Raw genomic sequence first — 22,754 nt, 5'->3', positions numbered from 1 at the left:
ATGTTCTTTTTCTTTGGCTAATTTCATGTTTTCTTTCTCTTTCTCTCTCCCTCTCCAGCTTTTTTTAATCTTGTCTTCAGCAGCTGCACTAAGTCTAAAGGAGAAGACTGCCATTATAGAAGAGTTAGGGTTCCATATTGTCTCAAACCAGAAACCAATCAATCCCCTCTCCCCCCAAACTGCGTGCACACACACACACACACACCCCACATACTCCACAAGTGTTCATGTGTCCCTGTGTCCAGGCAAGCAGCTCTCTCCCGACTTACATGGTATTTTAAATGGAAGTGTCTTGTCCTAACCTAACAAAGCAGGAAAAGAACCGTCAGAGCCGGAGAATGGACCAAATGTAACCTCAGAGAGACACTGCAGGACGACTCACCCAAGTGTAAGTGACTGGGGCAGGAGACCTCAGCTGTGGGTGTGGAAGTGCTGTTCACAAGTTTTCGTTTGAGTTTTCTGTTTTTCTTTTTAAACACCAATTCTCCGGTTCACTGGGTTGACCGTCTACAGCCACTATTCAACATTTCTGAATATGGAAGAGAAAGTCAAGCAACATTTGTATCTTCTTCAGCATTCACAGCCCTCCTGCAGAACCCCAGCAAGGGGGAAAATGGATCCACTAACACTCAGGTGGAGAAGGGAGAGACAGGAGGGAGTTTAACCTTAATGAGAGCAAAATTACTCCATTCAAACTTCTGAGGCCAGTTGAGGTTTTGAGAGAGGTTTCTGCTCAACCTGGGATCTGGAGGGAGAGCTTTGATGTTGATAAATATGCCTTGAATTCGTTGGTTTAACTTGTGTCAAAATACCATGTGAGTGTGCCCATTCCCATATACCCCTACAACCATCACCATTCCACTGTCCAGTCTCTTGAGAGAGCCTCTTTGCATGTTTTCCAGAATCTGTATTTGTTTTTCCTTTCTTCTCCTTTGTTCTTTTTGCTCAAAGGTGTGACCAGTCATTGGCCCTCTGGGGCTTTCATTCTCCAGGAGAAACATCCCGAAACCAGCACTGTTTAGCTTGATACCTTTCTAATGTCCATGTCAATTTTCAATAAAATTCAAAGAAATGCTCAATGGCTGTGTGATCTGATCTTACATCATTTGGTGATGCCCACGGTTTGCCTTAGGAGGAGTGGGTGGCTGCCTTCCAAGTAGGTGACTTGAGGGGCTCGAGGAGGCACCATCAGCCCATATGCAATCTTCCTAGGTGGGCTACGGTGCCCTCCCCCTTCCTCCATCTGGGCCTGAAATTCCCACGGGGCTGGGTGGTGGGTGGACAGGAAGTCCTCTACTATTCCTCCATTAGCATGGATTTAACTGATCCGTTGAGCTCATTATCATCTAGGATAATAGTTGGAGGAACAGGAGTGCCAGATCCTACAGAACAAGATTTGGGTGAGTTTTAAATTCCGGAAGGAAAAGAACTCTGCTCTGCATCTCTTCTCTCATTTAATCCTGTGGTGTGAGCATCCCGAAAATTAATGGATATGACTGTTCTTTATGACTCGAAAAGCATTCTATAGATAGCAAGTAGTATTTTGTGTCCTGGGTCTACCAGAAAGGGAAGTCTCCTGCCCCGTCCCCTCCTCCCCTCGCCCCTCCAGCATTAAAGTGGACAAGAGGGAGTGTGATCAGTTTTCATAATTATAGTTGTGGTCAAGGTGGGGTTTCCTTCCCTCGGCTTCATTTCCCGAATGGCCTGTTGCTGGAGACAGGCGAGTGGTCCGTATCCTCTAGGTATCGAGGCCTGAAGGCCTCTCAACAAGTCCCAGAGAAACAACACTGGCCTGCATCTGCGCAGCTCGCACACTAGGGGGCAGCCGAGAGACAAGCATCGCCTGTGACGTCACTGAGCAGCGGCAAGGGTGTGGAAAAATACAGGCTGGGAAGCCAGACAGTCTTGCTAAGCGTGTGTGCTGTGGGGCAAGTTGTGTTAAAAACTTCTCTGTAAAAGGAGAATATCAGTGACTCCCTTGCAGGGTGATTGTGAAGGCTACATGAGCTAATGTAAATTAAAGACCTGGGTGTTCAGCAAACGGTATCCCTTGTTAAGGATGGAGCTTCCCCTTTACTGGAAGTATCTTAGATTCCTCTAATCCGCGGTTTCTCAACTTTGGCAATATTGGCATTTGAGGCCAGATAATTCTTTGTTGTGGGGGCTGGCCTGTGCATTGTAGAATGTTTTGCAGCATCCCTACCCGCTAGATGTCAGTAGCACACCGCCCTCCCAGTTGTGACAACCAAAAATGACTCGAGGCAGTGCCAAATGTCTCCTGAAGGGCAAAACGCCCCATGTTGAAAACCATTGCTCTAGGCCAGGGGTCAGCAAATTTTTTCTATAAAGGGACAGCTGGTAAATATTTTAGGCTTTGCGAGCCATATGGTCTCTGGAAATATTCAACTGTTACTATAGCACAAAAGAAGCCATACATAATATGTAAAAGGATGAGAGTGGTTGTGTGCCAATAAAACTTTATTTATGGACACTGAAATTTTAAATTCACATGTGAATTTCATTTTCACGTGTCTTGAATGATTATTCTTTTGATTTTTTTCAACCATTAAAAAAAGTAAAAACCATTCTTAGCATGAGGGTCATACAAATACAGGCTGTAGGACCAGATTTGGGCTGTGGGCCAAAGTTTGCTGACCCCACCGATGCATTTTGGTGCTGGTTGATTCATCATCGAGACTAAAGGTGTTAGAAGTGATTGGTGGATCAAAAGAAATCAGAAATGAAGACAAGTGTCTGAAGTTTTAATGCAAGTTAGTGGGGCAAATGGGTTTGATTAAAATTTGAATACAGTTTTGCTAGAGCATAGATGGGGGCAGGGGCTGGCTGTGACTGGGGCATTGCTGAGCAGGTGAGAATGCCAACTGCTTCCAGGGAGAGAACTGGGCCTCTAATACCCTCAAAAATGCCAAACAGGGGCCGGCCTGGTGGCATAGTGGTTAGGTTCGGCACACTCCGCTTTGGCAGCCCAGGTTCACGGGTTCAGATCCCAGGCGCAGACCTATACCACCCGTCAAGCCATGCTGTGGCTGTGACCCACATACAAAATAGAGGAACACTGGCACAGATGTTAGCTCAGGGCCACTCTTCTTCAAGCAAAAAGAGGAAGATTGGCAACAGATGTTAGCTCAGGGCTAATCTTCCTCACCAAAAATTTTAAAAAAAGGGTAAGCAACCAGGGCTCCCATTGTAAGCACTGAGGTTAAGTGGTGTCCTCTCCTGTCTGAAATGTCCCCACTTGGGGAGATTCATCTTTTTGCTATGAGGACAGCTTTTTTGCAAGGACATTCTTTTAAAATGTGGGCACGCCTTGAAAGAGTTACACATTAGAACAGTAATACTTCACAGTGGTTTTGCCACCTGGACCTACCTTCCATCAGTGTCCATCCAGGTTGCGCACCACCTCTCAGCTTGTTTGGCTTGGGCTTTAGGAAGTCCCTGCCCTGGGCTCAATACCTATAAATAATTACATGCATATCTGTTATGTATAGGATTGCTAACAAACTCCTTATCTTGGTTTGGGGCTTAATTATGTTTCCTTAGTCAAATGATAAGGGTGTATTTAACACCTCTTGTGGGTTTGGCCCAGTGCCCTATGCTATGGGGGATACTACTGCATGAGCTCTAGTTAGACGCTGCTCTTGAGGAACTTACAGACTCGCCCTACCTTGTCTACTCAACCATATCCTCCAATACTTCCTAATACCCCGTCTCCATTCCAGTCCATTCAGTCTCTGCGCAGGCCTCCCCGAGTTACACAAACTACTTGTTGACTTTGTCCGAAATATCCTCTACTGATTTAAGTCCTGCCTTTGAGGCTCACGCCCTACCTTCACCTTGAAGCCTTTCTTGACCCCATCCACCTATCCTGACCTCTTCTCCACTTTTTTTTTTTTAATTTTATTTTCCCCCCAAAGCCCCGGTAGACAGTTGTATGTCGTAGTTGCACATCCATTCTAGTTGCTGTATGTGGGACACGGCCTCAGCATGGCCGGAGAAGCGGCGCGTCGGTGCTCGCCTGGGATCCGAACCCGGGCCGCCAGCAGCGGAGCGCGCCCACTTAACCGCCAAGCCACGGAGCCGGCCCTGTTCTCCACTTTTGAACTTCCTTGTTGAACTTTTATATTATTTTCTGCTTCCCATTTGAGGGACTTCCCTCCTCAAGAGATATAAAGCTTCCCAAAGGTAGTAACATCATTTACAGCCCTCCAGAGGGCCCAGGAAAGTGCTGGACACACAAGAAAAAGTGATTAAGAGGTAGCCAGACTGAGATTCTTCACCGGTGTAGGGAGCTATTGCACTTTTCAAACATTTAATTTTGAAATTGTTACAAGAATAGTACAAAGTATACCCACATACTCTTGACCCAGATTCACCAATTGATAACATTTTGCCCCATTTGGGCCCTCTCTCTCTCTCTCTTTCTATATATATGTATACATGTATATCTATATATACACATATATATACACACATATATACACATCTATATACATGTATAATATATATCTAGATAGATATACATATATTTTCTAAACCATTTGATGGTAATTTACATGTATCATGGCCCTTTACCCCTAAATATTCCAGCGGGTATTTCCTAATAATAAGCATATTCCCTTACATAGCCACAGACAGTTGTCAACTTCTGTAAATTTAACATTGTTAGACTACTTTAATCTATTGGACAGTATGCTTTATAGCATTTTTTTCTTGCCATTTAAGATTTTGTCTAGGATCACCCATCGTGTCCTGTCTCTTTAGTCTCCTTTAATCTGGAATAGCCTTTCTTTGTCTTTTATGACTGATATTTTTGAAGTCCCATTTAAAAAACAGACTGTTTTCATTTTAGGTCAAAGTGTTACTCAATTTCTCCACTACATAATTGCTGGGGTTTTTTTCTTCTTTGCTACTGGTAAACAATCTGTGGGGAGAAACTATAAGTCATGCAAATATCCTACTCCTCATCAAAAATTTCTCCCTAGATTTAACATCTATTTGTAATTCTTGCATGAACCAATCTACAAAATGATGATTTTCCAACTCCAGCAATCCCTTCATATTTGCCAGTCAGCACATGGTATTCTATTGTAAGCAAAGGCTATCCTTTCTCCCTCATTATTTCTTTATCTACTTAGTGTCCCTGTGGACTTATGGCTTCCTATTTTTTCTATGGTTCATTATTGTCCTTAATAATTTTGGTGCTCAAATTACCAATATTTGGCCAGTGGGAGCTCCTAGCTGTTGCTTTTAATCCATTAGAAAGGGCTGGCCCCATGGCTTAGCGGTTAAGTGCACGCGCTCCGCTGCTGGCTGCCCAGGTTCGGATCCCGGGCGCGCACCGACGCACCGCTTCTCCGGCCCCAGGCACCGACGCACCGCTTCTCCGGCCATGCTGGGGCCGCGTCCCACATACAGCAACTAGAAGGATGTGCAACTATGACCTACAACTATCTACTGGGGCTTTGGGGGAAAAAATTTTTTTTAATCCATTAGTAAACATTCCTCAAGAGGATGTTGTAGTGCAGACTACTCTGGTCAAGAACTTTCGGTGATCTAATTTCTGGGATAGTTTATGGGGGTGGTGCTTAGGCAGGCTCCAGGTTTTCCTCCTTTTATCACTCACTGACTCCCCATAAGAAAGGGCAGGGAAGGAAGATCAGAGCTGCCAGTGTGTGCGTGTGCGCGTGTGTGCGCATGCGCGTATGTAGTGTAAAGGCAGCGGCAGGAGCCTGTGTTAGAACAGAGAAAGATGATGGAGAGGAGGAGGATGGAGACTATAGGAGGTTTCTGGATTGTTTTAGGATTACAACGGCTGCCTTGATCATCACTCCCTCCTAAACCTCTCTTCAACCATTATTCAGATAATCTACTTCCGCTTAGGGGTTTCAGTTCTCGCTCACTGAGAAATCCTCTGTGGCTTGTGAGAAGGGAATGGGCTGAGATAGGTTGGCTGAAGGATTTTTCGATCAGAAGGATTACCAGGGAAAGAAGGTCATCGAGAATCATACAAATTTTAGTTTTGTTTTCTAGAGGTGAAACTCTTTATTCCATAGTGGGAATTACAAATGGAATCCAGTTACGGCTGTTACAGAGCAAATAGCCTCTAACATCAGTTTCATTGGCTTCCGGTTTGTAACCCAAGTTCAAAAGTCAGGTTGCAATTATTTGTTCCTATATGATGGGAAAGTTTTCATCCAAGCTGAGAGGAAGTAGTTTTTATTTTCTCAAATATTTTTCTAGGAAAGATGTGTATTGATTACAATGCTGATTTTCATGAAGGTTTGCAGCTTAGGCTGAAATCAATCCAACAGCAAAATAACAAATTAGCTTAAAATGTAGGCTCCAAGAAAATGAATTGCACAAGGTTGGGACAATGGGAAGACACTTCATTGATTCCATCATTCGTTTAATTCAACAAACCTCTATGGAGTGCCTACAGGAGCCAGGTGTAGGTGCTAAAAGCAAGACAGATGTGTTCCGTGTTCTCATGGAGCTGACATTGGAGGGGGGGACAGTCAAACTGTAAAAAAAAGTTCAAAAGGTGATACATGCTGTGAAGAAAATAAATAAAACAGGGCAATACAATGGCTAATGACTGGGGGAGCACTGGATGAGGATTCAGGTGACCTAGATTCTAATCTCAGCTTTGCCAGGAACAGTCTCTACAGCCTTCAGCAAGTCACTTCACCTCTCCGGCCTTATTTTTCTCATTCATACACGATGACTTTATGATCTCTAAGCTTCCTTCCTAGTATCGTGTTCTTTGATGTGATAGTTCAAAGACTGCCATTACTTCAATAAACATGAATGCCTAACACCTATAAAGTCAAAGACCAAGCACCCCCAGTGTCATGGGAGAGGCAGACATGGAAATAAATCATTACCAAACGGTGCAAAAAGTGCTGTAAACTTCTGATCTTCTCAGTCCAATACACCCCTACACATAAGATGTGTCATATAAAGAGAAATACGTCATGAAAGAGTGAAATTACGGCAATTGGTCAAAGTCACCTCATGCAATGGTCCTGCTGCCAATGGGACATTGAGTTCTATGCAGAACTATTTCTACCCACCAAGATGGTAATCAGTTCTGGGACAACAGAGAAGACCCAGTTTCTTTTTCCTTTGTATTCCTACTATATTGAGCACATAGTAGGTGCTGTGGAAATTCTCCTGACAGACACTCATTGATTAGCCACTTTTCATAGCACAGGTCGGCAGACAGGGATTGAGGGAACTGGCTGGAGCAGACCCACGGGTGAAGTGATACATTTGACTAAAGAGTGATTTAGCCATTTGCTGCTGTGCAGCTTTTAATCCTCTTTGGGGGGCCCGTTTTGTATTTTGTAATATTTTGCATGTTTCAAATTGATCGGCAAGAAATACAGAATTATTTGCAATCGTGATCAGAACTGTGTAAGCATGGTGTCTGTATTTGTCAGCAATCGGAATGGAGTATGGACGATGAAAGTGGTTGACTTGAGAAGTGGTGCTGTGGATGATGCTGTGGATGATTTTCTTTGCAAGTAATTCATTTTTCCTATGTTTTCACAATAAAATACAAAGCTAATGATGCACGACACACAGAGCTTTTCAAGCTATCCTCTGAAGAAAAGGCGCCTTGGAGAGCTGACATTTTTTTTAAAAAGTGTAAAATCCATTCCAAACCTAAGTCCCTCCCAAAGGACACGGTCCCACCGTCGCACCGCTCAGAAACCCAGGGAAAAGCGTCAGGCGAGCCATTGCTGCCATCAATCATCTGAAGGCGCCTTCCAGGGATTTAAGGGACTCATGTTCCCGAACCTCAGAGAACCTTCCAAAATTCCCTTCCCGGAGTCCCCGCCCTCCGTTTGTCACCATAGTGCGTCAAAAGCCCAGAGTCGGCATTGGAGAGAAAAATGTAGGTCGCGCGAGATTCGGCGACGAGATTTCGAAGTTAGGGAACAGCCGCGGCGCACGCGCACTGGCCTCACAACCCCGGGGCCGCACGCGGGTAGGTAGGCTAGAACCCAGAGGAGGGGGAGCAGAGCGTGCCGGTGGTGTCTTTTTTTTTTTCTCTCCCAGCGCAGTGCGTGGGTCTGCAGGTCGCCGGAGGTGCGGAGTGCGGGGCCCGGCCTGGCCTCCCCGGCGCGCGTGTGACTGCGGCGGGCGCCCTCCTCCTGCTCCTCCACGAGTTGGAGGAGTGCAGCGGTCGTGCGCCCCGGCGTCGGGACCTGAGCTGGTGCTCGCCTTTGCCTTTTCACCGCTCGCCCCTCACGCACACACTCCCGTCCCCTGAGAGTTGGTCTCTGTGCCTTGGCGCGCCCCTCCTCACCCGGCCCCTCCCACCGACCCCGTTCCCGCTCGCTCCTGGTCGGTAGTTGGCTTCATCCCTGGGGTCCCTGCTTGGGGGCGGAGAAGATGGCTGGCGGACGTCTGCTGTTGGGGGGCGACTTCCTGTCGCCGCCGCCGCCGCTGCCCCCCCCTCCCGCCGCCGCCGCTGCCGCCCCTCCCGCCGCCCCCGCCCGAGCCAGTGCTGGAGCAGTGGCGCTATAGCCACGAAAGTGACTGGCAGTGGGCTCTGCGGCGCAGCTTCATCTGTCGGCACCTGCACAGCTATCCCGGGGCTGCCCTCGACCAGCTCCTCGCGCTCTCCGCCGCCTGGACCAACCACGTTTTCCTGGGCTGCAGGTGAGGAAGGCGTAAGGGTTGGGTTAGGGACCGGGGTAGGGGGTCGGTGATGGGGATAAGGATGGGGGCAGGATACGGGTGAGGGCTCAGAGGCTGGTGATGTGGAGATGTTGGAGGACACCAGAGGGCTCACTGTTGGCCTGCGGGGGCTCGCCGAGCGAGGTGGCAAGGGATGACATAACCGCAGGAAGGGTGCGGGGATCGCGGGAGCGGCCCCTCCAGCACCAGGGATGGAGATAAAGCAGCGCCTGGAAGAGGATTGTTGAGAGGTGGTCATTGTGGTGATGGTTTTGGAAGGCGTGGGAAATGACGAATAGCAGAACCTCGGACCTGCGTAGGACCTTACAAGGATGCGGTATCCGCAGAGAATATTCGACAGTCGGCGCTTCGAGAGTCTGCGAGGGAAGGGGAGGGGACCCTGTGGTTCTAATCCTAGTCTCCTCTTAACCTCTCTTTCTATCCCCGTTAAATAAAACACCACCAGACTCCCCCAGCTGGGTTTTACTGTTCTCTCCTGGGGAGGCGGTTTGTATGAGGTCTCTTGGCAGCACGTTCCGCCTTGCTTGTAGATTTGCGCATAATAGTGTCTGGACGCAAACAAAGAAATGGATATATCTACTGTAAAAATGGATTGCTCTCTTCTCACCTTAAATGCGATCAGAAGGGTTAACATTTGGCCTCTGAGTGAGGTTTTAGGGGTGTGTGTGTATGTTTTTCCCCTCTTTCCTAGAACCTGGTGCACGTTCTGAACAGGCCTCTTTGAAAGCTTTTTCCATTCAATGGAGACTGCAGTATGGTTCCAACGCATTTTTTTTTTAAACTGACTACTTGGCCTTCTGTCCTTCAGATCCCCCAAATTGGTCCTCTACTAGACTAATCATTCCTTTGATAGACTGAGAGGCTTCTTTTTTTGACACTCCTGCCTCACGGTGGATTTTTTATCAGGAAGAATGAGAAATTCTGGAAAATGATCAGATCAAATTCAGCCACTTCAGTTCCAGGAATGACTGTAACAGATACAGAAAAATAAGATTGTCCACTCCTACCCATAATTGTTGAACATAGCATCCAGTCTGATACTTTGCTTTGCTCTCATCACAAAATTTTTTCCTGTCTTCTCTAGATTAGTGTAATTTCTGCCTCCAGAGATAATGACTATTTCACTGGAGGAACTGGTTACAACTGGGGAAGCCTCAGTTATTAATCAAGTCAGAAAAATCTTATTGACCTTCACTTAACAATATTGTTCTTGCAGTTGAAAAGGTACCTTTACTATAATCATAAGTCTCCTTAATATCACAGAAGGCCATGGGGAATCTGAATCCTGAAGACAAGTCTTACTTGGGGGAGGAGAAGAACCATCTTTTGTGTTAATAAATCTTACCTTCCCGCTAGAATGTAAGCTCCTTTGGGAAAAGGGTTCTTGCTTTCTTGTTCACACCTTTATCCTTAGTGCCTAGAAGAGAGCCCTCTGCATAATAGCCACTCAGTAAATATGTGTGGAGTGAACGCCTGAATATAGCTTTATAATGCATAACATATTTGTGTATCTCACTTAATACGACAAGCTTGGGAATTAGGTGGTATCTCATTTTTACAGCTAAATCAATGGAGGCCAAGAAGTTAAGCGGCTTTTCCAAGGTTCCACAGTTGGGGCTAGGACCCTGGTCTTCTGATGCTCTTTCCACTGACACACAGCTGCTATATTTGGGAAGGATGGACCAGGAATGAAAGCAAGTAACCGACACAAGCCACGTCATTATTGTATCTCAGGATTTCATTCCAAAACAGCAGCCTTGTACATAACTAGGGCATTAAAAAACACAAAGCAATGGTGGTCATTGTTAAAAGCTCAAGCATCTAGGGCCTTTTGTGTGTGTGTGCACTCGTCCAAGCACATCTGGGTACAGTGTGTATATATATAGTCATCATGTTACATTCTAGTTGTCAGTTCAGTCAGTACAAGAATTGCTGTAACGTTATCAAATAGTATAACTGAAAAGTAGTGTCTGCATTATATCTGAGAAGTTAGATACAGGAGAAAGAGAAGAGGCAATAAAGAATCTTGGAAGCTAGGGACCAAGTGCAGTCTTCCACTTTAGGCTGACTTTATGTTAGCTGTCATCTTCAGGTGGGTAAAATCTATTATTCCAGCACTTGTTAACATTGATGTTGGCAGAGCTGTTGTTCTCTGGTCTATTCTTCTGTGACAAAAGACCCTTCTTTTCTCTCATGGGAACTGCAGAATACGTGGTGAAACAGGCCATTCTAAACTTAAATTGTTAATTTGTTGTTCAGGGTTCATTCCTTGACTTTTGGAACAGATCGTAAACAGTAGCAAGAAGGGAACTCTTTGCACTTGTTTCCGCGCTAGCAGGACTTTCTGTGCTCTCTTTTAGTTGGGGCTGAGATAACAACTAGGTCAAGGACCTCTTTGAAAACTTCTTGATCATAAGACCAAGCCAGGAGGAGCTCAGATGTGCAGGGAGGCGAACTACGTCTCACTCCTTGTGGTGATATAGTGGTGATTTTCGCAGAACAAGTTTGAATATCTTCTTGACTCTGTAACAGTGGTTCTCAAACTTAAGCATCAGAATCACCTGTTAGGCTTGTTAAAACACAGATCGCTGGGCCCCACCCCCAGGGTTTCTGATTCAGTAAGTCTGAGGTAGGACCCCAGAATTTGCATTTCTTTTTCTTTTTTGGTGAGGAAGATTAGCCCTGAGCTAACATCCATTGCCAATCCTCCTCTTTTTGCTGAGGAAGATTGGCCCTGGGCTAACATCTGTGCCCATCTCCCTCTACTTTATTTGCGGGACGCCTGCCACAGCATGGCTTGATAAATGGTGCATAGGTCCACTCCCGGGATCCGAACCTGTGAACCCTGGGCCGCTGAAGCGGAGTGCGTGAACTTAACCACTACACCACTGGGCCAGCCCCCAGAATTTGCACTTCTAACAAGTTCCCAAGTGGTACTGATGATCAGGTGATGCTGATCCAGGGACTACACTGTGAGAACCATTGCTTTATAGGATAAAATAAAGCAATGTTTTCCAATCTGCTTTCTGATCATTTTTTCCCTCATAGTCTAGGCAACCAGGAAGCTCAAATAGCTGAAATTATTTCTCTTCACTTTTTTATTTGTCTGTTTCTTAAAAGTAAACTACCTGTGAAGAATTTTTTTCTGCAGGCAATTTCCAAGATCTATCTTGTGGCTAGTGAAAAGTTAGTACAGTCTTCTAATCAACTGCATTCACAGCACTTACATAATTGTTCACATGAATGCCTAGGGAACTGTGCGATTTTTACTTAAAAATTGCAGCTAATGTATATATATATTTAATAAAGCAGAATGTTTGGTTAACTGGAGCATTGAGTTTTCCAGTCATTCTTTATCAATAGGATTAGAAGCAGAATCCTGGCCCGTTGATCTTTGATGATAGTAATTAATTGGGAAAATATATCTAAAATGAAACCAGCTTTGCCATCATGATTATTCGCCTCTTCTCTTCGTTGTTGACGTGAGACTGATGTTTGGAAGGTAGATGCCAGCTGGGCTCGCGTTGTGCAGCTACCTTTGCACACAGTAGGTAGAAAGCATCAGTCATCAGCTCCTGAAGTGGGAGTGGGAGCTTTTGGGAGATTTGTCAATAATCTGGTTGTATTTTATTCACTTACGATGTTAGGAGTCTTATGAATAGTTTTAAATAAATAATTTTATACTTAGAAATCCTGTCTTTGCTTAGTTTTCAAACCTCAGCTTTTTTATTTGGACCTAGTAGAGCAGTTTAATATATTTAAAAAATTTTTGAAAGCATCTATTACTGAATATTTATTAAATTTCAGGTGCCATTGTATATCATAAGTATGCACCTATTCGCACCTGTCTTTGTTCAAGAATGTGAGATTCATGAAGTCAGATGTCTTTGTCTATTAGAAATCATCTTTTTATATGCTGGGTATTGTGAGACAGTTGAATAGCATCCTGATTTCCAAAAGCTTGGTACATAACAGGCTACCTTTGAAAACCCTAAAGACCTGCTGGAGTTTTCTGGGTGTTTTTTTTTTTTTTAGTGAGGAAGATTGGCCCTCCAATCTTCCTCTTTTTGCTTGATGAAGATCGTTGCTGGGCTAATATCTGTGCCAATCTTCCTCTATTTTGTATGTGGGATGCTGCCACAGCATGGCTTGATGAGCGGCGTGTAGGTTCGCGCCCAGGATCCAAACCCGCGAACCCCGGGCTGCCGAAGCGGAGCACGCGAACCCAACCACTATGCCACCAGGCCGGCCCCTCTGGTTTTCTTTTTCAAGCATTTGCAACCAAATGGGTAAATTAACAGACTTAAATATATAATATGCATGCATCTTAAAAGTACTGTATTAGACTTGCGTTAATGATACTTTACAGCATGGTCTCTCCATAAGATAGAATACTGTATAGCCATTAAATCTCATGTGGTAATGACTTGGAGAAAAAGCTTGTTATACAGTAAATTAGAAACCAAAAAAAACCCCACCAGATTGCAAATCTACATAGATAATCTGATAGTGATTTTTTTTTGGGGGGGGGTGGTATGGAAAGCATAGAAAAAGGAATAAAAAGTAAACCCCAAAATGTTAAATGAAGTTATCATTGGTTGGGTTTGTGGGTGCTTTTCTTGGTGGATTCTCTCAAATTTCTGGAGTAAATCCACTATGAAAAAATACACTGTGGAAGACTGAGTAATGAAAGTTTTACTGCCTTGGCTTATTTCAAATTTGTGGAACCAGTTCTTTATCCCTGGATAGCTACTAGAGATTTTTAGAAATGGGAATGAAATCCTAGTGATCTTATTCAAGATTCTAGATTAATATTTGCATTGTTCTTTGAATAGTCAAGTGTTAGGCCCTATACGGTCTTTTCCATTATTGTTTGAGCTGGTTGGGCTTCTTCAGTATTATGACTTCCTAATAAAGGACTGAGAAGCTGACTGTGCTGGCAGCCTACTCAAATGTTTATTTTTATAGCTTATGGGTGATGTTGAATTTTGTGGCAGATGTAATGAACAGGGAACAGTAAGTAGGTATAATCATGACTAATGCTGGAAGAAACCTGAGAGAAAAGTGAGTATGAATGGAGTGAGCCCCAAATGCATCATTCATGCACACTGTATGTATGACATACATGCCATTTACAGTTGTACACTATATTTGGAATCAAGCTGTAATTGAAGGTCTGGAGAATTTTGACTGGAATTTAAGGTGAGTGGCTTGGTTGTAGTACCAATTTTGGTAGCAAGAGTGGCATTACCAGTCTAAGATTTGTAGACTTCATCTCATTTTCATAATCTTTTGTTTTCATCTCATACCTTGGAAATTGGGCACCCAAATCTGAATGGAAGTGATATATAGAATGTATGGTGTTTTAGGCTATGCTTTCTGATGTTTAGATAAGAGTAAATGAAAATAAAATTACTCTTGGCATTTAAATACTGGTGTGAGTGGCAGCAGTAGCAATTATCAGTGGGAAGTGCAGGTTACAACCAGGCTAGCTTCTGGTAATCTGGTAGTGAAGGCCACCATGCCTTGACTTCTCTGCTTTGTAAGGAAAGACATCTGATGGGTGTGGAACCTACTGTGCCCCAAAGGGAAAATATTACCCTCCTTCAAGTTCAGAACCTATTCATGTAAAGGTGTGATAGTTACTCATTTTCAGAACTTGCTTTCCGTATGCCACCAGGAGTCTCTTTTTTGGTCATAGGCTGGGAAAGGCTCTGGAGGTGGGAAGGGGGAGTAGATCCCCATGATAAAAACTTTACTTGTGCCCATATTTTTGGTTCTCTACAGTAAAATGATAGTCTGTCAAGCAGCCAATCTGCTTCATAAGGATCCCTTTTTAAAATTGTGTGTTTTAAAGCTTTTTATTGTGGAAAAATCAAACACAAACAAAAGTAGAAGAGTTTAATGAACACTCATGTACCCATCACTTGACTTCAGCAGTTATCAACAGTGTGTTATGCTACCCTTCCCGTTTCATCTATGCTGCCCCCAGTCTTCTGTGGGAGATAGTTGGGAGTGTGTTAAAGAAGGTCTTGACTTCATTTCACCTGCGAATACTTCATTGTGTATCTGTGCCAGATAAAAAATTTTTAAAAACAGAGTCATAATACCTTTATTCACGTTCAACAAAATTAATAATTCCTTAAAACCATCCAGTGCCTAGTCCATGTTCCGTTTTCTCCATTTGTCTCAAAATGTCTTTTTACAGTTGATTTGTTTGATTCATGATGCAAACAAGGTCCACACGTTGTATTTGATTGGTCTGTCTCCTTTAACCTATAACTGTTCCCCTCTCCTTTTATTTCCATGCTATTTATTCGATGAAGACATTGGGTTGTCACATAGTGCTTCCTTCGTTCTGGATTTGGCTGGCCGTATTCTTGTGGTGGTGGTGAACATGTTTCTGGGAGTTAGGGACTCGATTAGGTTCAGGTTCAATTATTTGGAGGGCAAGGATACTTGATAGATACTGCTTTGTATCTCCTGTATGACATCAGGGGGCGCATGTCTGCTCGTCCCATTTTTAGTGATAATAAGATTATAAAGTTCTCAGTCAACTTTTTTTAAGAGAAATTTTTATTTAGATAATTGTAGATTCACATGCAGTTGTAGGAAATAATACAAAGAGATGCCCTGTGCTCTTTACCCAGTTCCCCCATGGTAACATTTTGCAAAATTATTGTATAATGTCACAGCCAGGATAATGACATTGTTACAATCCACTGGTTATTTTCAGATTCCCCTCGGTTTTACTAGCAGTCACTAGTTGTGTGTATGTGTATTTAGTTCTGTACAATTTATCACGTGTCGGTTTGTGTATCCACTACTACAGTCAAGATATTGAACAGTTTCAATACCACAAGGATCCTTCATGTTGTCTTTTTAAAACCACATCCATTTCCCTCCCACTCCTACACAATATTGCATGTATCAATAGTTTATTCTTTTTTGTTGCTGAGTAGTGTTCCATGGTGTGTGTGTACCAGGGTTTACCCCTTCATCTGTTGAAGGACATCTGGGCTGATTGCAGTTTGGGGGTGTTACAAAGAAAGCTTCTGTGAACATTCATATACAGGTTTTTGTGTGAACGTAAGTTTTCATTTCTCTGAGATAAATGTCCAAAAGTACAGTTGCCTAGTCATGTGGTAACTGCATGTTTAATTTTATAAGAAACTTCCAAGTTGTTTTCCAGAGTGGCCATACCATTTTACATTCCCATGGGCAGTGTATGAGTGATCCAGTTTCTTCACATCCTCGCCAGTATTTGGTGGTGTCACTGTCTTGTACTTTAGCCATTCTGAGAGTGTGTGGTGATATCTCATTGTGGTTTTAAATTGCATTTCTCTGGTGGCTAGTGACGTTGAACATCTTTTCATGTGCTTATTTGCAATCTGTGTGTCCTCTTTGGTGAAATGTTCTGTTCATGTCTTTTGTTCATTTCTTAATATATTTTTTTACTATTGTGTTTTGGGAGATCTTTATACTAGATACTAGTTTTTTGTCAAGTGTGTGGTTTGTGAATATTTCTCCCAGTTTGTAGCTTATCTTTTCATCCTCTTCACAGAGTCTTTTGAGAGCAAAAGTTTTTAATTTTGATGAAGTCCATTTTATCATTTTTTTTTCATAGATCATGCTTTTGGTGTCAAAGTATAAAAATTGTCTGCCTAGCCCTAGATCCTGAAGATTTTCTCCTGTGTTTTTTGTAAAAGTTTTATAGTTTTACATTTTACATTTATGTCCGTCTTGCATTTCGAATTAAGTTTTGTATGAGGTAAGAGGTTTAGGTTAAGGTTTTGTTTGTTGCCTATGGATGCTCACTTGCTCCTCAACAAATGCACCATTTGTTGAAAAAGGCTGTCCTTCCTCCATTGAATTGCTTTTGCAGCTCTGTCAACAATCAGTTGAGCATGTTTGTGTGGGTCTATTTCTGGGTTCTTCCCCATCAACTTTTCACCTGATAGGCTTAGCAGCCATTGATGCTCATATATTATTTTATTATGGGTTGCAGAATGGTCGTAGTCTATCATTCCTTCATTTATTAGCTGGAATGCTTCTGTAAAAGAGATTTTCCTCATCAGCTTTTTAGTTGCTCTCAGGTACAATCTGTACAGGAAAATACCAGATAAATGCTTGCTTTCTTCTTTTAATATTACCTGTTTTTGGAATAATGTCTCCCTACCATCCTCCAAAGGTGACCAATAATGAGTTTGTAAGTATCGTTATAAACTAATGGATTTTTAACGTATCTGATGTGTCTCAATCAACTGTGGTTATTGTTCTTATTGGTACTCAAGTTGGCTCACTTTGCCGGTAGGAGTCTATTCACATTGGCTTCTGAGTCCATTTGACACAACCCCTGAAGTCTTTGACAGCTTCCTTGTTTCCAGGCACAAGAAGATCTCCCAGGTTCATCTTATACATTTCCTGCCCCAGACTTGGAATCAGCCATTTCTCTAAGGACTCTGATTGCTTTTCGCAGGAAATGATGGAGATCACAGTCTGGTTGTTAACAACCCAGCAGCTCTTAACACTCTTAGTATTTCTATAAATATATAAATGTAATTATTTACATATAATATACATATGTAATAGAGGAAAGTATATCATGAGTTTATACAGATACTTTCAATTCAAATTAAAGTCTTCACTTAAATTTCTTGATTTTGTGTTTGTATGTCTTCTAATGACAGTAACATAATTACTCATTTGATAGGTAAATATCTTAGGGCAGATTCTTCAGTTTTATAGCCAACATACTCTGTTGATAAAGTCCTATGGGAGCAATTATAAGATTGGCTCATTTAGAAGCTTTTTTAAAAACTGCATTCTTATCTGTTTTAACTGTAGATTATATTAATTTTAAATAGGTACAGCCCACGCTTGATGGAAAAAATTCTCCAAATGGCTGAAGGTATTGATATTGGGGAAATGCCTTCATATGATCTGATGCTGTCCAAACCTCCCAAAGGTCAGAAACGCCACCTCTCAACGTGTGATGGTGAGTATACTTGTTTCTGGAAGGTGGGATTGGAAGAAACAATATGGCTTTTTTTTAATGATATGAGTGTGGTATATGATTTTAAATAACATTGGTAATGTTTGGTCTTACCTTTTAGTTATGTACAGTTTTTTTTGATAATTTTATTTATTTATTTTCCCCCCCCAAAGCCCCAGTAGATAGTTGTATGACACAGCTGTACATCCCTCTAGTTGGTGTATGTGGGACGTGGCCTCAGCATGGCTAGAGAAGCGGTGCGTTGGTGTGCGCCTGGGATCCGAACCCAGGCTGCCAGCAGCGGAGCGCGTGCACTTAACCTAACCATGGCTAAGCCATGGGGCCGGCCCTGTACAGTTTGTTTTTTTGAGGATGCTAAATAGACCTGAAAACTAAGAATACTGCAGTCACACTATAATGCTATCCTTGAAGTCCATGCCATGGAACCTCCCTCTAAATAGAACAACCTTATACTCTGATCATTTGAGCATCTAAATAACTAAATCCTCTTGGGTGGGTCCAAGATAGACCAGCTTTCCACTGACCAGCGTTATAGGAAGGAAGCTCTAGTGTCTGGTATAGCCTTAACAGAGAGTTCTTCCATAGCTTTAAGTTTGATATCCTCCATAAATCATTAGTTTCCAGGTGTTGTTTGTTCTAGAAATAAAATATAGCAAACACCCTTTTGTGCAGAATAGGTCAGAGCTAAGATTTTGAAGTTGAAAACCTTTGGGATCTTTTGGTGATTATTTTTATTTGATTTTTAGTCACAACTATGTATAGCACTGGCACAGAGTCACTCACCTCTGATACAAAGAGAGCAACTTTGTAAATGCCTCTGGTTATCATCTCTGTTGCATTAGAGCCATCTGTTCCAATTGCAATCCTTAAGAAGGGAGCTTTTCAGCACCGGTGGTAAGAGATTGTACTGGAACAACCTCGTACTCAGTACACTTCACCTGTGCTTTATAACTCGTTAGATGCAAAAACATCTACCAGTCATGAGTGGTGGTGACCTGCATACTTGAATCAATGGCATATTTTCTATCAAGTCTCTTTCCTTTCACGTGGAAGGATAGAGAGCATCCTGCCTTATGCTGGAATCTTACATTGATATCGAGTCCCTTCACCTAAATGACCTGAAGTTTTTGTGAGTGGGAAGTATCTTGTACCAACAATGCAGCTCACAAATAATATGGTTGGTACTATTTTCCTGCCTGGTTCTTTTGAAATATTCCCTTTTTAATGAATTGTAAATTTCACTCATTCTATAGGTCAAAATCCTCCTAAAAAGCAAGCCGGTTCCAAATTCCATGCGAGACCTCGTTTTGAGCCTGTACATTTTGTAGCTAGTAGTTCAAAAGATGAAAGACAGGAAGATCCTTATGGCCCTCAAACAAAAGAGGTAAATGAACAAACAAATTTTGCCAGCATGCCAAGAGACATCTACCAAGATTATACTCAAGACTCTTTCAGTGTACAAGATGGGAATTCTCAATATTGTGATTCATCAGGATTTATTTTCACAAAAGACCAGCCTGTAACAGCCAACATGTACTTTGACAGTGGGAACCCTGCCCCAAGCAGCACATCACAGCAGGCAAACTCTCAGTCAGCTCCTGAGCCTCCACCATCACAGACATTTCCTGAATCAGTGGTAGCAGAGAAGCAGTATTTTATTGAAAAATTAACAGCGACTATCTGGAAGAACCTTTCTAATCCAGAGATGACTTCTGGATCTGATAAAATTAATTATACATATATGTTAACTCGTTGTATTCAGGCATGTAAGACAAATCCTGAGTATATATATGCTCCTTTAAAAGAAATTCCTCCTGCTGACATCCCCAAAAATAAAAAACTTCTAACAGATGGTTACGCTTGTGAAGTTAGATGCCAAAATATCTACTTAACTACAGGTTATGCTGGCAGCAAGAATGGGTCCAGGGATCGAGCTACTGAGCTAGCTGTAAAACTCTTGCAGAAACGTATTGAAGTTAGGGTCGTCCGACGGAAATTCAAGCACACAATTGGAGAGGACCTTGTGGTGTGTCAGATTGGCATCCCTTCGTATGAATTTCCTCCAGCTCTGAAGCCACCAGAAGAGCTGGTGGTGCTGGCTAAAGATGCTTCTGGGCAGCCAATTTTCAATGCTTCCGCCAAACACTGGACCAATTTTGTTCTTACGGAAAACGCAAACGATGCAATTGGTATCCTTAACAATTCTGCCTCATACAACAAAATGTCGGTTGAATACAAATATGAGATGATGCCAAATCGCACATGGCGTTGTCGAGTGTTTTTGCAAGATCACTGCTTAGCTGAAGGTTATGGAACCAAAAAAACAAGTAAACATGCAGCTGCTGATGAGGCTTTGAAAATCCTTCAAAAAACACAACCCACTTACCCATCTGTCAAAAGTTCACAATGCCAAACAGGCTCTTCACCCAGGGGATCTGGAAAGAAGAAAGATATAAAGGATCTTGTAGTTTATGAGAATTCTTCAAATCCTGTGTGCACGCTGAACGACACAGCTCAGTTTAACCGAATGACAGTTGAATACGTCTATGAAAGAATGACGGGCCTCCGATGGAAATGCAAGGTGATTCTAGAGAGTGAAGTAATTGCAGAAGCAGTTGGGGTGAAGAAAACTGTCAAATATGAAGCTGCTGGAGAAGCTGTGAAAACCCTCAAAAAGACCCAGCCGACTGTCATTAACAACTTAAAGAAAGGAGCTATTGAAGATGTGATTTCAAGAAATGAAATTCAAGGCCGCTCAGCAGAGGAGGCATACAAGCAACAAATCAAAGAAGATAACATAGGAAATCAGCTGCTGAGAAAGATGGGTTGGACGGGCGGTGGTTTAGGTAAATCTGGCGAGGGTATTCGGGAGCCAATCTCCGTCAAAGAGCAACATAAGCGGGAAGGGCTTGGTCTTGATGTAGAGAGGGTAAATAAAATTGCCAAGAGAGATATTGAACAGATTATCAGAAACTACGCCCGCTCTGAGAGCCACACGGATTTGACTTTCTCTACAGAGCTGACTAATGATGAGCGGAAACAAATACATCAGATTGCCCAGAAGTACGGTCTTAAGAGTAAGTCTCATGGAGTAGGCCATGATAGGTACCTGGTGGTGGGTAGAAAAAGACGGAAGGAAGACCTACTAGATCAGCTCAAACAGGAAGGCCAGGTGGGGCATTATGAGCTTGTGATGCCTCAAGCAAATTGAGGTCTTACTAATTTATTTTGTCAACACCTAATGAAACAGATTTGTGAATTCATGAAATGCTACATGTTCTGGTTGCAGAGTATATTCATTCTTAAGATGTTTCACCTTGTTCGTTTCATATAGTGCTTTATTAGATATTGGAACCTGAAGAATTCTGTCCACTTGTATTAGCTTAATCCAGCAGATGATATTGTGCAGTTACTGTTTGTGTCTTTGATATTGCTGTGTCCTTTGAATTTTAGTGGTTTGTACAAAGCAGGAACACATATCCCAATGGAATTTCACCCTGAGAAATAAATTCCCATTTTAAAGGGCATAGCACAGCAATCTGCAACAATATGTAAAGTTGACATTGACTACAATAAAACTACAGTCTTAATTCTAGACTTACTGAAAATGTCAGATCATTTTGTATTACCTATTTTCATCTTTGTGTGGAGCCAGTTATAGAATGTTTAACAGTAAATTGTGCTGTACGTGTAAATGTCCTTACCAACTAAATGATGTAAAACTTTCTTAAAGTAATTTTAGTGTTCATTTATTTATAACTTCTACCATGTGGTTTCCAGAATATTGGAAGTGATTTACTGTATCTTGTGATATGCGTTTTAACAAATCCTAGTCTTCATGCTGAGAGAGCACTACTTGAGAGAGCAATTGAAAAGTTTCAAAACCTTTGATTTAATCTGAAGAAAGGAAGCTGGACCCATTTGTTCTTGGTGCCTTGCAGAGAGGCTCACAGCAACTCTCCGTTATAACTTTCACACGGTTTGGATGTCCAGCACATCCAAGACGGCCACGGCTGTGGTAGAGCTTGGTAAAAGACTGAAGATACATTGGTGCTTTGATGAAAAGGTCAGTTTGCTGGTCCCTCTCTCAAAAAGCTTATTAGGCCCCAAAAGCCAACTTTGTAACATATTTAAAACTGCTATTTTCGCTTATTTCTGGAATGTAAAAAAAAAATGTATAAAAAGAATTAGTGTATGCTTCCTGAATAAAAAGGAGCCAAAGTTGATCAAAATTGTGGTGTGCTTATTTATGGGCACCAGCCTAGTAGTGACACTTTGGGTCTCTGGAGAGGGGAAGTTAGTGTTTGCACAAAATATTTCAACACCAGAGCACACATGGGTGAGCATAATGACTTAGCAGATAGGAACAGCTGATCAGTCACCCATCTCGTTTTTCCCATGGACCAACATACTGGCTGCAATGAAATCTAAGGCTGTTTACTTTTACATGATTTTGGGTTTTTTTTGCTCAGATAAATCAAGTATTAATATTCACAGTATTAATATTCAGAGATTAATATTAATAGTTAAACACCTCCAATGAAATCTTTAGAATTAGGTTGTTTACAGTGTCTTAAAACATTTAGCACCACATTTCATGTAATTGGCCCACAATGAACTGTAATTTCCTTTCCCCTCTTTTTTATATTTTATCTTAAGAAGCTGTCCATTGTAGTGAAATTTTAAAAATTTAAAGGGATTAACTTTTATACCTTGGTCTCTGTGACTTTTAGTCACCTACAGTGATTAACACAATGTATGGTATTTGCTTTCCGCTAACCATCTTTCTTCCTAGAGTGTATGGCCTTTCCTAATGTTGGTTGGAAGAGAAATGAGGTGTGCATTTTATTTAGGTACTTAATGTTTTAACAGTGGCAAAGAGAACTAAGCCAAAATGTTTCTAGATTTTATAGGATTGATTTTTTTTGGCCTACAAGGCTCATGCCAACCTTGAGAAGCTATGGTTCAATTAATGAGTTAGAAAAGCCAGCCTTCGATTCTCTTGAGT

General features: G+C 42.3%; 2 protein-coding genes across 2 annotated transcripts in view; both read left to right on the top strand.

Annotated features, from left to right (window-relative positions):
- Nucleotides 1–1,078, top strand: part of SEPTIN6 (septin 6) — a 64,269-nt gene extending 63,191 nt beyond the window's left edge. Inside the window, exon 11 of the mRNA XM_058536603.1 lies at nucleotides 59–1,078. Within this exon, the coding sequence (XP_058392586.1) occupies nucleotides 59–68 (10 nt within the window). The 3' untranslated portion in view covers nucleotides 69–1,078. The remainder of the gene's footprint in view (nucleotides 1–58) is intronic.
- Nucleotides 1,079–8,001: 6,923 nt separating this feature from the next.
- NKRF (NFKB repressing factor) lies at nucleotides 8,002–22,204 on the top strand. The gene is given in 4 exon segments (XM_058536597.1): nucleotides 8,002–8,475; nucleotides 8,477–8,691; nucleotides 17,598–17,728; nucleotides 19,000–22,204. Coding segments are annotated over 4 exon segments (2,358 nt in total). The 5' UTR covers nucleotides 8,002–8,421; the 3' UTR covers nucleotides 20,958–22,204.
- Nucleotides 22,205–22,754: the final 550 nt, after the last annotated feature.

This window comes from Diceros bicornis, chromosome X, assembly GCF_020826845.1.
Source record: "Diceros bicornis minor isolate mBicDic1 chromosome X, mDicBic1.mat.cur, whole genome shotgun sequence".
In the NCBI taxonomy this organism is placed as follows: domain Eukaryota; kingdom Metazoa; phylum Chordata; class Mammalia; order Perissodactyla; family Rhinocerotidae; genus Diceros; species Diceros bicornis.
This window is presented reverse-complemented; position numbering and strand designations above follow the sequence as displayed.